This window comes from Nannobrachium achirus, assembly GCF_963921795.1.
Source record: "Nannobrachium achirus genome assembly, chromosome: 5".
Lineage (NCBI taxonomy): Eukaryota > Metazoa > Chordata > Actinopteri > Myctophiformes > Myctophidae > Nannobrachium > Nannobrachium achirus.
Window position 1 is genome coordinate 50,132,446 of NC_137814.1, and position 17,295 is coordinate 50,149,740.

General features: G+C 41.1%; 1 protein-coding gene across 1 annotated transcript; it reads left to right on the plus strand.

Moving 5' to 3' along the window:
- Positions 1–2,802: 2,802 nt before the first annotated feature.
- On the plus strand, positions 2,803–8,822 carry LOC308285152 (GTPase IMAP family member 8-like; the record flags this gene model as incomplete). Its single annotated transcript, XM_080725869.1, has 6 exons — positions 2,803–2,833; positions 2,928–3,632; positions 3,983–4,672; positions 4,969–5,087; positions 6,368–7,037; positions 7,701–8,822. The coding sequence occupies 6 exons, from the start codon at positions 2,803–2,805 to the stop codon at positions 7,922–7,924; spliced, it is 2,439 nt and encodes an 812-aa protein (XP_080581995.1). The 3' UTR covers positions 7,925–8,822.
- Positions 8,823–17,295: the final 8,473 nt, after the last annotated feature.

The window sequence follows — 17,295 nt, forward strand, 5'->3', positions numbered from 1 at the left end:
GAATATTGAGGAGGCGGAAAATGCTCACATTCTGACCTTTATGAACATTTTATAAAAGAATGTTAAAGGTCTGTAGTTTCAACAGTCTGGGAAAATGTTATTGACGGGTTGAAAGAACTTTTTTAATCAGTTTGTTTTAACAGCCTGCGCCGAATTATCATGGATGCGCATTCCCATGCATCCTCAGTGCATGGACATTTTGTGCATGGAAATTGTGCATTTTTGAAATGCACAATTTCACTGAATGGACATTCATTGAAATTGTGCATTTCGAACCAATTCAACAAGGATTGATGAAAGACCAAAGCTTCCTCTGCTAAACAGTTAGCAGTTTGTTGCCACAATTTAGAAATGTACAAAATAATATTTCGATTATTATTATTATTATTATTATTATTACCCATTATAAAACATAATATTTATTATGGCAGTTGTGTGCTAGGGTATTCCAGTTGTTGCATGTCACAAGTGGCGTTTCCATAAACTTAAGCGCATTAGGGAAGCGAGTTATCAGAAATGCGCTTTAAGACGAAGCGAATTTAGCCCGTTTCCATTAAACTGGTGAAATGTGATTCTTGGGAGATCCTGCCTGGGTCCGTCTAACCGACGTGCTGTAAACACTTCCCGCGGGCTTGCACACAGTGCACAGAGATGGGATGGGGCTGAATTTTTCAGACAGAGAGACGTGTGGGCACTGCTGTGACTCGCTGCACACGCATCCCGATTCCCGACCCAGAGCCAGTCGCGACGCACCGCCGCGGAGAAAGTGCGGCCGGCGGGAGCACAGAGCAAGCGACCCCGGCCGAGGGGTGTCCCCGAGCCGAGGCGGCCGCCCTGCCGCCCGGTTGAGTCCTCCGGGCAGACTGCATCCTGCAGCGCCGCAGATGCGAGCTGCTGTGTGCTTGTACGGCCACTTTTGACACGCGCAACACGGTGTGAAGACGAAGGGTCACTCCGTGTATAACAACCGGTTTGTTTTGTAGGCTAACGCTATACAATGGGCGTTAATTAAGCGGCGGGGGAAAGTGTTATAGGAGGTCGATATGGACCAGAACGTCATATTTTATTCGCATGTATTGTCTGACCCGTTTCCATTCACTTAAGCGCATTTAGTTTATTCGATAAAGACTCAAAATCCTCCTCCTCCAAGCGGATAATCTTTTTTGCGGATAATGAAAGTTTATTCGCATTTTGAAGTGTTTCCATAAAAATATTTTGCGAATAAGCCGTGCGTTAATGCGCAAAAAGTAGCTTTATGGAAACGCCACTACAGATTGACTGCATGTATTTTATATAAGAGGTTACTGCATGAATGTCTGGAGGGATAGTTGTTTGCACGGTCAGAGTGGAGGATACTCCCAGAGTGGAATGTGAGTGGAGGTTTGTAGTTTGAGGAGTTGCTTATGTTACCTTAATAATGTAATGATACATTTAGCTTTATACGTATTTAAAGCACTCTACCATGATCCCAGAGAGGGTTGCTTGTAAATCCTTGACGCAATCTGTGTTTGATCAATCATCATACAGAAATGTCAATATTATCATCTGTTGCTGGACTTTACATTGTACGGAGGGTGAATGAGGCTAGTTGAAACAGTGTCAGCTGTGACTATAGTCACTTTGGTTAATTTCTTCACCAAAGCACTTTTGGGGAAGAACGAAATAATAACTCACTGATACATATTGTAATGACTTCATAGTAGCAGTGATATCAGTGGAAAGACTTTATTGACCCTCAATCTATTCATGTCAGGAACATTCTGTTGATGTTCAATCTTCTTTTACTGCACTTGATACTGTACTTTGTCTGTTGGACAATGGATGCTGATCTGACTTGTTTTTAAATGTTTATTATTTTATTATTTTAGTCTTGTGACAGCATGGTTTTATGAGCGGACTATACATCACATCATAAACCACAACCAGGGTCAGTGCTATAGACTGCTCTGATAGGTTGGCATGCGTGTGTGCGTGCGTGCGTGCGTGCGTGCGTGCGTGCGTGCGTGCGTGCGTGCGTGTGTCCACACACCTCTGGATCTTTTGTAGGTCCTATCATTTTAAAATACTTATTTCAACTAATTTCAAATCAAATACGCAGTGGGCCAAAATGTCAAAAATGGTCGAGGGCCAGACTGGTTCAATGTTTATTCAAAACGTATTGAAATTATTGCACATATTGAACCTAACAGCCTATATTATTATTGTTTATAACATTAAACATGACATTAATGAAGTAAAACATAAAATCTTAAAATCAGTTGCAATATTTTCTTATGGTAATTATAGAACACCGCCGCCTCAAAACGTTTTTCAACAGGCAAACATGGTTTGCCCTTTAATCCGTGAACATGTAGGCTACTTTGCCTCCCACCTGGCTTGAAAACCCCTGTTTTCAGAGTTCACCTTTCGTTTAGCCATTTTTGGGGAGCGGGGAAGCTGAAAGTTGACCACAGGCGGTGCGCTTCCTTGCGCTCGCGGGCCCTCGATATGCGCCAATGCACTCGCAGTGCATTGTGGGACTAGTATAGTATTATGGTGGTGCGCGCAATATACCTAATAGTAATTAAATATCATCCCGCGGGCCAATGATAATTCATTCACGGGCCTGATTTGGCCCCCGGGCGTTGAGTTTGATATATGCTATATATGCTATAGACAGTATAGAGTACTTTGTCCACCATTGTTTCCATATCAAATGTGTAATATAACAGTAATGACAACAAAACAATAATGCATAAAGCAGATTATTGTGATTTACTGTAATGTTATTGTTTTACAGTTCAAACAACAGCTGTAGACAGGATGTCCAGTGGAACCTCAGCTTCCATCAAAGGTGAGTTCTATTAAAACACACAAAACCAACAAACGGATACTGGTTTAGTCACATCTGTGATCTTTATGAATATTATGTTTATTTTTCAAACCAGGAAAGAACAGCGACCCATCAGAACTGAGAATTGTTCTGATCGGGGGAAGAACTGTACCCTGTGGACACAATGGAAAGAGTTCAGTAGGAAACATCATCCTAGGCGGAGATGTTTTTAAAATAAACAGAACAACTAAGAGTGTCATGAGACAAGAGTTAGTGTTAGGGAGACAGGTCAGTGTAGTTGACACTCCAGGATGGATGTCTTCTCATCCCCTAGATCTGACCCCAAAACTGACTCAGTTAGAAATCCAACAGAGTGTGAATCTGTGTCCTCCAGGTCCCCATGTCTTTGCCCTAGTGGTGAGACTGGGCAAACCATATGTAGGAACAGGGATGTCAGTAGAGGAGCATGTGAGATTTCTCCTCGGTGACAGAGCGTGGAAACACACTATTGTGGTGTTCACTGTAGCTGATAAAAACAAAATGAGACCTGGTCTCATTAGATCTGATTCTGAGTTAAGATATCTTACTGAGAAATGTGAAGGGCGCTGCCATGTTCTTAACATTAGTGACAGAGGAGATAGTTGTCAGGTCACAGAACTGCTGCAGAAGGTAGATCAGATTGTGACTAGTAATGGTCACTATGAGATAGAAGAACACATCTCGGAGGAACTGAAGGAGATGGAGAGATCTATCAGAAGAAGAGCAGAACAAAGGAGGGCAGACACTCAGAAACAATCAACTGGACTTCCAAATGCTGTTGGTATGTTTTGTTTTACTTTAAAAAAAGAACATTGTATTCTCCACTGGGAGGTATGTTCTGTCTACAGTATCTGTCTGTCTGTCTGTCTGTCTGTCTGTCTGTCTGTCTGTCTGTCTGTCTGTCTGTCTGTCTGTCTGTCTGTCTGTCTGTCTGTCTGTCTGTCTGTTTGATTATAGTCTCACAAACAAAAACACATGTTCAAAATGTTTGAAAATAGCAGATCTACAAGCTCACAATGTGTCACATCACAATGTGAGCTTGTAGATCTTCTATTTTATCTATTTATTGTTAAAATGTCTAGTTTAATCATAAGGCATCAACGTGAGAGTAATCAATGTTTCCTCTGGCAGGACTGACCGACATCAGGATTGTGTTGTTGGGAAGTCAGTGGTCTGGGAAGAGTTCAGCAGGAAACACCATTCTGACGGGAAGTGGTTTTAAAGTAGGTCAGAGGTCAGTGCAGTGTGAGATGAGACAGGGTGAAGTAGCAGGGAGACATGTGACAGTGGTGGACTCACCAGGCTGGTTCTACAACAGTCCACTACAGGACACCTCAGAGATGGACAAACTGGAGATCCAGAACAGTGTGTCTCTCTGTCGTCCTGGACCACATGCTGTTCTTCTGGCTGTTCCTCTTGGTGAAGCATTCACCAAAGCAGAGAGAGTAGCATTAGAGGAACACATGTCACTTCAGCCAGAGAGCGTGTGGAGTTACTCTATGATACTGTTCACCTATGGAGACCTGTTGGGAGACAGAAGAATTGAACATCACATTGAGGCTGAAGGAGAAGACCTCCGCTGGCTTGTTGACAAATGTGGAAACAGGTATCATGTCCTCAACAACCAGAAGACAGATGTCACTCAGGTCACACAGCTTCTGGAGAAGATAGAGGACATGGTGTCAGGAAACACAGGTGGACACAATGAAGATGATGGAGATAAGAAGATGTCAGAGAGGAAGAGGAACATCAAGGAACGTGTCCACACATTCATGACCAAGACACACAGACAAAGAACTGCTCTGAAAGCTCTGTTTGAAGGTGATGTTTAAAAACCTAATAATAACATATTAGTGTGGTTGCCTGACAGGGCAACACATTATAGTTCTGGGGAAACTTTATAGTCTTCTAGGGTAACCTGGAACCTTTCCCGCTGCCATTGGAAATGGCAGGGTAACTCCTCAAAAATGACGTAACTGTGTGTGTGTGTGTGTGTGTGTGTGTGTGTGTGTGTGTGTGTGCGTGTGCGTGTGTGTGTGTGTGTGTGTGTGTGTGTATGTGTGTGTGTGTGTGTGTGCGCGCGCGCGTGTGCGTGTGTGTGTGTGTGTGCGTATCAGTAGAACATCAGAGTCTAGCAGATGTCAGGCTGATGTTGGTTGGTGGAAAGCAGAAGGAGAGGAGCAGAGCTGGAAACCGCATTCTGCAGAAGACTGTTTTTCCATACACTCCATACAAGGTGAGTAATATATGAATGTGATGTTATACTGAATGAGCTCAAAGTAAACAGTAAAGTAATGTTTGAGACATGATCTGATCAATGATCTGTCAGCACGATCAATTCACACACATGTTCATTGTGAGGGGCAACTGTCTTGCCTGCACGGACGTGTCAAAAAATTAAATAAAAATAACTTCAGCCACCAGCTAGAGTCAGTTTGTGGCCAGAGTAACAACAACGCTGTTGCCAGGTCTGATATGTATAAGCCATGTTGGGCTTGTTTTTCTGTAAAGTATAGCCGCAGGGATACATAGCACATTTGAGCTTGCCAAAAATAAAGCACACGAAGAAGAACCATCACAAGCCAGCCTATGATCACAAGCCCCTCCTACAGCATACCCTGCTTTAACATCAATTATAACATAAATTGGACCATATTTTCACAAAACGCATATGACAGGAACCATAAAGTATTTATGACAATGTTTATTAAAGGACAACTTTAGTTTTTTACAACAAGGGTTCATATTTTAGATTGTAATTAAAGAATATAAAAGATGAGTGTTAAAATTATTTAATTTACTTCCCTCTATTGTTTTAGAGATTCTTATTTCAGTTGTTGGGGGCATGCGTACAAGTGGCTAAATATGTCATTTTACACAGAATAAGCCCATTCCCAAGATACAACGCAACCTTTCATGGTTGGATGTGACTTATGGGGGCTAGAAGTGTTACTGTAAATAGCAATAAAGAAACTGCTGGCTTATTGTGTCTAAAAAGACAAATTTAGCCACTTGTACACATGCCCCCATGCGTACGCATGCCCCACATTTTAGCACAGTAAACGCCATAAAACAATAGAACGAAGCAAATGAAAACATTTTAACACTCACTTTTTCTTTTCTCTAATTAAAATCTAAAATATTAACCCTTGTTGTAAAAAAACAAAGTTGTCCTTTAAGGTAAGAAAATCAAGTGTAAAAGTTTGGGAGAAATGAATGGAATCCTATGGAGAACATGTTGCTTTTGGTACCAGAACAGCGCAACTAGCGGCCAACCATAGGAACTTTTAGTTCTGTGTTTGCTTTATTTTAAAGCTGGACAACTGGACCCCTGGTTGTGCAATGTTGTGGCCCTCGGCTTGGTACCTTAGACATGATTCAGCCCTTGGGGAAAACTAATTGGGGAACCCTGCAATAGGATATGATATAGGACAGAATAGGATAAGATAACAGAACTTAGACAGAATATAATAAATGTTTTATTTTGACTAACATATGGTAAACCTCATATTCCAGGAGTTTAAAACCCAGTCTAAACTGACAGAATGTGTCAGACAACAGAGACAAGTTGCTGGCAGAAATGTGAGTGTGGTGAATTGTCCAGACTGGCCGACTACACCTCCATCACAGAAGATCAAAGATGTCCTTCTACACGGTGTGACTCTGTGTTCTCCTGGACCCCATGCTGTCCTGGTGACTGTTGATGTCAAGTCCAGTTTCTCTGAAGCTGACAGGAGATCAGTGGAGGAACACATGGAGCTGCTGGGGGACAGAGTCTGGAGACACGCTCTGGTTCTGTTCATGATGGGAGTCTGGCTGGGAGGGAGATGTGTTGAGGAGTACATCGAGTCTGAAGGAGAACCTCTGAGGTGGCTCCTGGAGAAATGTGGCTACAGGTACCATGTTCTAGATGGTCTCAAGAGGGACATTTCAGAAGTAACAGAGCTGATGGTGAAAACAGAAGACATGGTGATGATGAACAGAGGACACTTTGAACCTCCTGGACAGAAGACTCTGGAAGGAAAGAAAACTTTGGCAGAAGAAGAATTGAAGATGAGAGAGGAGGAATGGAGGAGGGAGAGGGAGGAGATGGTAGACAGGATGTTGAAGTTTGCAGTGAAGGATCCAGAAGAACCAACCCTACCTGTCAGGAAAACACACAGCATGGACAAGCTTCCTCCTAGTAGTGAGTAGTGAGTAGTGAGTGAGTGTGAGTGTGAGTGTGTGTGTGTGTGTGTGTGTGTGTGTGTGTGTGTGTGTGTGCGTGTGCGTGTGCGTGTGCGTGTGCGTGTGCGCGTGCGCGTGCGTGTGCGTGTGCGTGTGTGTGTGTGTGTGTGTGTGTGTGTGTGTTTGTGTGTGCGTGCATGTGCATGTGCACAAAATAACATAAGAATGGATGTCATGAACCTTTGAGGGAATATTCGGTATAGGCTGTCCATCCACTCCCATGTTAAGGGAATAACCTGGAAGTTATTCCCTTAACATGGGAGTGGACGCTTGCAGCTGACTGTGTGAGGGCGTAGCCAGATATGCGTAGAAAAGGTTGCAGCTCCCATCCACTCCCATGTTAAAAGAATAACCCGGAAGAGGTCTTTCATCTTTCTTTTAACATGGATGTGGATGGGAGCTGCGACTTTTTCTACGCATATCTGGCTACACCCTGACCGTACCTGAAGAGATGATGAACCTTTGGGTGTAAGAGGTCAAAGGTCAAAATGGCATCATGGCTCATATGGGCAAAGTCCATGGAGCGTCAAGCTCCCATGTTAAGGGGCTGCAGGGTTTTCACATCCAGGTGTGTTTTTATTGACATTTTAAATGTCTTGCTGTCTGTTGTCTTCTGTTGCAGTGAGTGGTGGAACACCCTCTGAAGCTGGAAGTTCATACTACCGGTCACCTGACAGGAAGGTCTCCGATTGGCTGCTGAAGAACGATCCTGGAACGATAGCGTCCTCTTCAGGAGTCAGCACCATGAGTGAACCTGTCACCATGAGTGAAGATGACAACATGAGTGATCCTGACTTCTTGATAGGTGTTGATGAGATGAGTGTGAGAGATGAAGATGTTTCATGAACTTAAAGGGATATTTCACCTTCAAAAAAACTTTTGGTCATTTTATCATCTACTCAGGCTTTTATGAACACCCTGAACAGATTTGAATTTCCTTCTTTCAATATTTAGATATTTGATGTAAATGTTATCAGGCCCTCCTCCTCCAGGGCCGCTCCCCATACACACCCATTGTAACTTCAAACTCCATTTTAACCATGATAGATTCATTAAAAACACACATTATTATTATTATTATTATTATTACCCTTATTGTTACCCCTAATTAAAAATCTTTGCTTAAACTTAGGGGTGGGGTCATAGTTCAATGTGTAGAGAGCCCGCCTGCATGGGAAGCAGAATGTCCCAGGTTCAATTCCTGGCCCCCACAATGTGTCCAGGTCTCCATGAGCAAGGCACTTAACCCCTAATATGCCCCTCCTCCCCTGTGAGAAGCACTCAGCAGGATGAAGCTGAAAATGGAATATCCCCCATGGGATAAAATAGCTATAATTAAGTTTAGCTTGTCATAAATGACACATGTTATTTCTTCATCATACATTGTAAGAACACTGTAACAACTGTTCCTTGTTAATTAGCATATTTCTTCATTGGTTGTACATTACATATAAACCAATATGAGGTACAATAATTATATATAATATATATATATATATATATATATATATATATATATATATTGTATGTACAGTATGTATAAAAGATAAGCTTTAGCTTTAGTTGTGAAGGATGATATGTTATCAGTGAATTTTATTTCTCTAAAATTGGCATTACACTCAACAATCTCATATGTCTAGCTGTGATTTAAACATTTCATATTTGATAAATTTACAACCATATCAGCTTTCACAGGAAAACAAATGTTTTTATTTGTACAAGCTCAACTATATCTGATGTTCTATGATGCATATTAATGTTTTGTTTCATGTATAAGTAAATAAATCACTGGTTGAGAGTAAATTCTGGATATTTGTATTATTATTATTAGGCCAAATATTATTCATTTCATTTTGTCTCCCTGCTCTTATATTGAGACATTTAGAGTGTATCAAATGTATTGAACAGGAAACCAGACAGATTTTCTGGGGTAGAAGAGTAAAGTTTACATAGTGCAGTTTTATAGACAGAACTGGCAGCATGTCAGATTGTCACTTCTATTTTCCACTGTTGCGCTACGATAAATTATTTTAAGTCACCTTCCATTTCCTTAACAATAAAAGGCACATTTAATAATTACCTTTATTGAAAAGCATTTCATTAAATGTAGAATTTGTATAAAACATTGATGTAAAACACAGAATAAATACAGACATTGTGAAATAAAGAATAGTACAGCACATTACAGTGACTGCAAGAATTGGCTGCCAAAGACAAAGGGTCAATTTCATTCTGAACCAGGTTACCTGACAACATTCAGATGTTTTAGTTTAATTAGATCTTAAAGACATATTTCACTTTCTAAGATGTTTGGGGTCATTTTAACATCTAAGCAGGTTTTAGTGTTTCACCCCTTTTTAAAGTTGCTTGATTCAGTATTCTTTTTATCAGACACGCACCCTTCCTATAAACCCATTAATTTCAAACTCCCCAAAACATGTTTTATAAGTGAAATATCCCATTAAATATCCCATTAATAACATAAGCAGACTTCCAGAACTTGCAATGGAAACTCACTGAAAACATTGTATTAATCTGAATACCTGCGTGTATTGCATTAGAGCTTAAACGTTTTAATTTCAAGGACCCCCATAACTCGTGAGAGTGTCCAAATGGAACCAAATGCACCTGAGTTACAAATGGAATCTTAGGGATTTCTGGGGGTCCCTGGACGCCACTTTGAGTTTCAGACTGTTGATGAGATGAGTGTGAGAGATGAAGATGTTTCATGAACTTAAAGGGATATTTCATCTGCAAAAAAACTGTTGGTCATTTTATCATCTACTCAGGCTTTTATGAACACCCTGAACAGATTTTAATTTGCTTCATTCAATATTTAGATATTTGATGTAAATGTTATCAGGCCCTGCTCCTCCAGGGCCGCTCCCCATACACACCCATTGTAACTTCAAACTCCATTTTAACCATGATAGATTCATTAAAAACACACATTATTATTATTATTTTTCCTTTCCTTTGCTTAAACTTAGGGGTGGGGTCATAGTTCAATGTGTAGAGAGCCCGCCTGCATGGGAAGCAGAATGTCCCAGGTTCAATTCCTGGCCCCCACAATGTGTCCAGGTCTCCATGAGCAAGGCACTTAACCCCTAATATGCCCCTCCTCCCCTGTGAGAAGCACTCAGCAGGATGAAGCTGAAAATGGAATATCCCCCATGGGATAAAATAGCTATAATTAAGTTTAGCTTGTCATAAGCAGACTTCAATCCAGAACTTGCAATGGAAACTCACTGAAAACATTGTATTAATCTGAATACCTGCGTATATTGCATTAGAGCTCAAACGTTTTAATTTCAAGGACCCCCATAACTCGTGAGAGTGTCCAAATGGAACCAAATGCACCTGAGTTACAAATGGAACCTTAGGATTTCTGAGGGTCCCTGGACGCCAATTTTAGTTTCAGACTCACTGAAAGACCAAAAACATGGTTCTCTTCACATTTTACACATTGGTGAAAGTAATAAAATCTGCATAATCAGACAGCTTTTTTTCCCGTAAAATCTCTCTTAATCATAGACCCAGTTATTAGTTATTAGTGTTATTATTAGGCTGGCTGCAGAGATGCCTACATATGAAAGCAAGGTATCTGTAGCGTGATCCCTCGGAGTTACAGACCCTTTACTGGTCTGTTTAAGTCTCAGAGTTACAGACCAGTTAATGGTCCATTCAGAAGCCCCTCAAGGAACCCTGGGTGAGGGTCCCTGCATGGACCACTGTCAAACAGAACTTTGGTCTCTCCTGGATCAGAGTGTTGTGTCTGGGTAGCTCTCGCCTTTGGACCACAAAGTCACGGATAAGATCTCGGGCACCGCCAACGCAGCTTATGAGTGGCAGCAAGTTGTGCGGCAAGTACTGTCTGGGAATTGATGGTATAGGTGTGGCGCTCCACCTCAGCAATCCATCTCCCCGGGGTCTAGCTAGCTCATTGTAACAGGGACAGACTTGATCCCGACAATAAGCCACTTGTCTACTTGGCTACTTGTCTCTGGCTTCCTTCAGACACTCACTGACGGTGGGGATGACCATGAGCGGCCGCAGCCACTGGACAAACCTCCTCCACAAAACTGCTGTTTTCACTGTAGGGGATGCCTGTTGAGACAATATACGTAGACAAAACATGTTTACTGTTGAGTTATAATGTTTAGGATGAAATGTTTAATGTTGAGTTATAAAATGAGAGATTGGGCCGATTCATCAATCTGGTCGTAAATATAGTGTAAATAAAGTGACTAAATCTGGCTTATATTTCTGTCTTACCTTCAAAATCCCTTCAAAATTCAAAAGAAGAAAAAAAAAGAATTGGGAATTGTCCTAAATGCCGGTAAGATCAAAATATGGGTTTAATTTGGCCGTAAAGTGCTTGATGAATTGTGCCCAATGTGTAGGAAGACTGGTTGTTTTCAGTTGAGTTTGTATGCAGTACCTCTTGTCAACCAGTAAGTGTCCTACCTGACCACAGCATCTAAATGTTTCAATGGAAGAGCAGTGATGAAACCTCTCCAAAGACTAAAGGAGGAAATAGGAACTACTTACACGGACCAGCACATACTCAGGTGCCTGAGTATGTTGAAAACAAGGCCGTTACAAGTTGCTGTACTCTGTCCTCTACGCTGAGCCATCCCATCCTAGCATAATGAGCAGGGCTTAGTCCTAGGTGTGTGATGTCTAGTTATTATTCGTGTGGTTGCCCAACAGGGCAACACACTGTAGTCCTGGGGAAACTTTATTCTAGATAAACTTTTTTTGTGAATGGGTTTTTACATTATGGAGTAAGTACATTGAGTTCAATGGGGGAGTGGTGCAAGCTTGAGGATTGGTCAAGCTTCACATGACAATAAATAGGCAACCACACTTGCAATTTCCAATTGCATCTTTCTAGTTGAGGGCTCGCTGAAAGCTAGAACACTATGTCATCTTCATTATTTATAGAGTTCCGTCGCGTGAGTTCTGTCGCAGACAGTAAAAGGCAGGTGCAATTAAGGTGTGGAAAATCTGGAGCTGGAGTATTGGTTGAGCTTCACATGACAGTTAGCACGCTGCAGAATATAGTTATGAGCGAGCCCACACTGTTTCGTAGGAACAGTATCTCTAGTTATTTATCTCAGTCAGTCAGTCAGACAGACAGACAGACAGACAGACAGACAGACAGGACAGACAGTTCTCCTCAAAACTTTGGCACCTTTCTACTCCTACATACTTACACCAAAAATCGATATTCATCATGTGTTCAGCTTACAGTGGCGACGTGTGCTATTACTTTTTACAACAATTGGCAAGGGTGGCGCTGTAGGAAGCCTTCAAAACCATGAAACCTGGACACACATATGCGTCTCCTCCTGCCGAACAACTTTGACACTCTGACTTTTGACCTCTGACCTTTAGTTCTCCCACCATTTTGAATTATATGAAAAACAGTAAAAATCTATCTCCTCCTGGGAGTTTCGCGTCACGTGCACAAAACCTTTTTTACATGAACTTTAGACCAATACGGTCAAACAGATTTTTTTAAAAGTGAAACATTATTTTTTAATAATTCACTGAATATTGCAGTTTTATGCAAATTATTCTTTTGCCTCTGAATCATACATGCAAAGTTACACGTTCATGGCATTTGGCAAAGATGTAGAGGGTTAGTCCAAATATCACTGAAACCAATCTTATTCCAATTAGCCCTATTCACGGCCCGCCCACCTACTTCCGTTTCTCAGTATCCCCCGGGTGCTGACTTCAATTTAGAAGGGGAAACTATAACAGAAATAGCTGGACAAATCGTTATTTCTAACGGTAAAGTAAATTATAATGCTTTGTGCCGTTTATTATCTTGTGTTCTTGATCATACTAGCCGTATTTTATACTTTACTATTCGGAAATTGCATTAAATCTGCGATTTCTGTGCTAACTCTATAGGCTTATAGTAGGATTTTCCCCTTCAAAACGGGACTTCAGCACCCGGGGGATGCTGAGTGGGCGGGTCGTGAATAGGGCTAATTGGCCAAAGAGGCGGGCGGCCGGGCGCTATACAAAGCGTTTGAAAATTCAAACTTCAAACGGGCAAAAGTCATGACTCGTTTTGTTTGAAGACATGCAACTTGCTTACACGCGTGCTTTGACTCAAGCAGAAGACATCTGTGTCTTTGTCTAGTAAGCTCCGCCCTTTGATTTTCTGCCATTTTGAGCAGTTTGTAAAACTCTTAAACCCGCTTTTATTCTGGAATTTTCGCGTCACGTGCACAGAACATTTTTTATATGAACTTTGGACCAATATCTAAAGATCTATCAGATCGGATGTTTTCTTAATTGAAACATGCTTTTTTAATAATTCAATGAATATTACAGTTTTATGCAAATTATTCTTCTGCCTCTAAAACATACATGCAAAGTCACATTTTCATTTTCTCCAGCTAGGTTCCTAAAAGTCTACAAATGAATTTACCTCCTTCTTTTCACTGATGACATGAAGAGACGATTTAAGGACCTTTAAAATACCTTTTTTGTATAGAAAAAACATTACTGCATCAACAAACAATAAAAACTGGTCAAATATTGGCCAAATTGTCAAATAATGTATTAAAGAAAGGACCAAACATTTCTCAATATTTATCTGTGGAACTATTTCAAACTAAATGTTATGCCTCAACTACAATTCCAAGTGATTGTCAGGGTGGTGGTCGTGGGGGCTGTCTGGGGGATATCTTAGGCAGCGGCGTAATTTCAGAAAGAATAGGGGGGGTCAAAAAAGGGTGCATCCCCCCTTTCAGACATGCTGCTATTCAGAATAAAAATAGGGATGCCTCATTGAAAGTGGTTCATAAATTCATGGTTGCATAAAATAAAATGCTTCTGTAATTATAACACGTGTGACATGTAGACAGAACGGTATAGATTGCAATGAAATCTGAATAATCTGCAAAAATCCAGAGTTGGGGACATCAAACTCAATAGAAAATCAATATTAGATGCAGAATGTACAAATCTACACACAAAGTCAAACGTACTGTTGTAGCGGTTAGCACCGCTGAAAAATCACAACCCAAGAAATAAATCATGGTGTATTCACGGAGTCAGACCCTGAGTTTCAACAGCCACATTAACACAGTTAATTAAGACAGCCTACTATCATCTTAAGAATATGTGAAGGATCACAAGACTTACTGGATGCAAATAAGTTGGTAATACAAATCAACTTGCTTGGCCTTATGCAAAGTCAGTGAAATTCATTTGTGTTTAGGACACAGGGTGCAGAGTCATGTGGTGGAATAGTGACATTGAGAGTGTGACCTTAGCTATTGGCAGTGGTGTAAAGTAAGTACTGTACAATTTTGAATTGTTTTTACTTTACTAAAGGATGTCCAATTTGCTATACTTCATGCAGTAACCACTTCAGCCTTGTAATGTTTGGTACTATTTAAACTTTGGCCATTTGAAAATAGAAGGTCTACAAGCTCACAACGCGACCATCGTGACACGCTTTGAGCTTGTAGATCTGCTATTTTCAAAAGATCTTCATAAATATTGATTGAATATTTTTAAAGACATGATAACTTGTGAAATGGGACATTCTGCTAAAGAAGACAAAATTTGAAGAAGGGCTCAAAACAATTTAAACTTTATTTAATGATCTGTTTTTGACAGGATACAAATGAAATGACTATAGCATTTTTTTATTGAATTTTAAATGACAATATGATCGATGATTATCATAATTCGTTTCATGAATTACAAAGCATTAAATGGGCAACAATTAAAGGCCAAACTAAATAAAATACATTTCAAAACAACAAGTAAGCTTTAATAATGAAACAAAAGAACATGATCATCATTTGACCTTGCATGCTAGCACAATCTTAGCTTCAATGCTGTTAATAAAATTCAGCATTCCTTTTTTCCCCTCACCCTTTTTTTTCCACTGCCAAAATTAAATAACTGAAAAGAATACAGTAAACACAATAAATGTCAGTGAGCTATCAAACACTCAAAGACACAAACTAAAGGATTGGTAGAACAGTTGGTAACAAGATAGCCTTGTTCAATAGCCTTTCAGTTTACATATATTAACTCTCAGGTCCCTATTTTGGTTAGATAAAATACATAAAATACAAATTAATAAGATAAAAACGATTGAATTTGGTAAATCTTTTCTTAAATAGCTGATCTACGGTACATGTTCACAATGCATTGTGATGCAACCTGTTTTGCTCTTGTACTGTATATGGGCAAGTATTTTATGGCTAAAGTCAGTGGTTCTCAAAGTGGGGTCCGGGGTACCCCAGGGGGTCACCAGCACTTTCGACTAAAACATTTGCTAAAACATAACGCTTTTGGTCCTTTTGCCTGGCATTTTTGCTGTGGAGGAGAGTCTTTTCACCTACCTGTCTGAGCCATTTCGCCTAGCCTCAATTCTGCTGTCAGACTCTCCACGTTTGCATATTATCCCTTTGTCATTTAAATATTATAGTGACTGTGACAGTGGTGTTACCTGTCAAACTGTGACCATTACGCCCGGCTATCCTATGCACTCCATAATCACATCAATACAGATGCCTATCTGTCTGTCTGCCCACAATGCATTATGGCCATTTGTCCCAGCATACAGTATGCCATGTGCTGAAGCATTCTTGTGTCTTTTTCAGGACGGTTTCAAGGCTGAAGTGCAGATAAGTTAAATTCAGTTTAGTTGGAGAGTAGCCTACATCATCTTTCTTGATAGAAAGCAGCAGTTTACCCTGCATGTCGTCATTTGTGAGCTCAGTCCAAACAGTTGCTGTTCCAAATACTTGAAGAAGAAGCTATTAGGTGTACACATTGTCATCAATCTGTGTGTGTGTGTGTGTGTGTGTGTGTGTGTGTGTGTGTGTGTGTGTGTGTGTGTGTGTGTGTGTGTGTGTGTGTGTGTGTGTGTGTGTGTGTGTGTGTGTGTGTGTGTGTGTGTGAGGTGATCCGAACCATGGAACGAGGGCAGACACTAGACTTTTGAGGCTTCAGGCTGGGGCTGCGACTCTCTCCGCCACACTCACCCCCTTTTGACCTCCTCCTACGGGGAAGCCCGGATCCGGGTCACGGCACCAATGTAACGGAGGTGAATCCAAACCTCCCCACCCAGCTTCGAACCCAGGTCTTCCGCATGAGAGTCCAATATCTTTACCATTACTCCAAAGGGATATCCCTATGGAACGAGGGCAGTTACTAGACTTTTGAGGCTTCAGGCTGGGGCTGCGACTCTCTCCGCCACATTTGTGTGTGTTTTATCAGTGATTGCTGGTGTGTTATAGTTCTTGCAATACACTTATTTGAGACAATAAGCATCAGAGAGCTCTGGATTGGCTTTGGCTGCGGAAAGAACATGTGGGACATTCCTGTTCTTGAGATCTGAACTGCTCCTGGTCCACAAAAGTCACTGGCTTTGCCTCTCTTCCATGTGCTAATCAGCCTGCCTTCCTGTTCATGGGTTTCTTTGGAGGTACCCCGCGCCCCCTAGTGGCGAAAATGAAAAGCTTCTGGGAACCCAGATTACTTTGGAGGCAACATCGGATATCACAGGCACCCTAGTTGCCCTCTCATTGGAGCCTGAGCAGATCAACTCTGTTGACTAGAGCGTATCTCTCTCAGACGAGTCATTTATCTGCATCTTCAGTCATCTCGATTCCCCATACATCTTACCAGCTCATTTGTGCAGACCCAAGTCATGCTACTCATACGCTGAGTTAGAGATGCCCAGGATTGAAGCTTTGATCTTGTGGCATTTTCATATAGCCGCCATCTTGGGCATATGCAAATTAGGTGTCCAGACACACTCGATCATGAAGATAGAAAAGTATTCCAAAATGAAGGACACAGAGTGTTGAACATCAGAGTAGCTGCCATCCACCATAGATTTTGTCGAGTGTATACTCCATCTATACAATCACAACTGGTCTGTGTTCGCAGAGGGAGTGAAGCCAGGCAGGGAGGGTGATAATTGTCACTGTATTTGGGCCAACAGGGCTGGGGCAGCACCTGTTGGCGGTGTGTGGGGTCCGAATGGCGGCCCAAACTCTAGATATAAGGGCTGTAACCTCTAGTTGTTTAAATTAGCCATAGTTGTTTGTTTTTATCTTGAAATTGTGTCCGTTATTATATAATATATCTTTTGCTGGGCCTTGCAGGGTTAAGAGCCTTTTAATGGCTTACAGCTTGTTAAGTACACAAATGCCATACATATA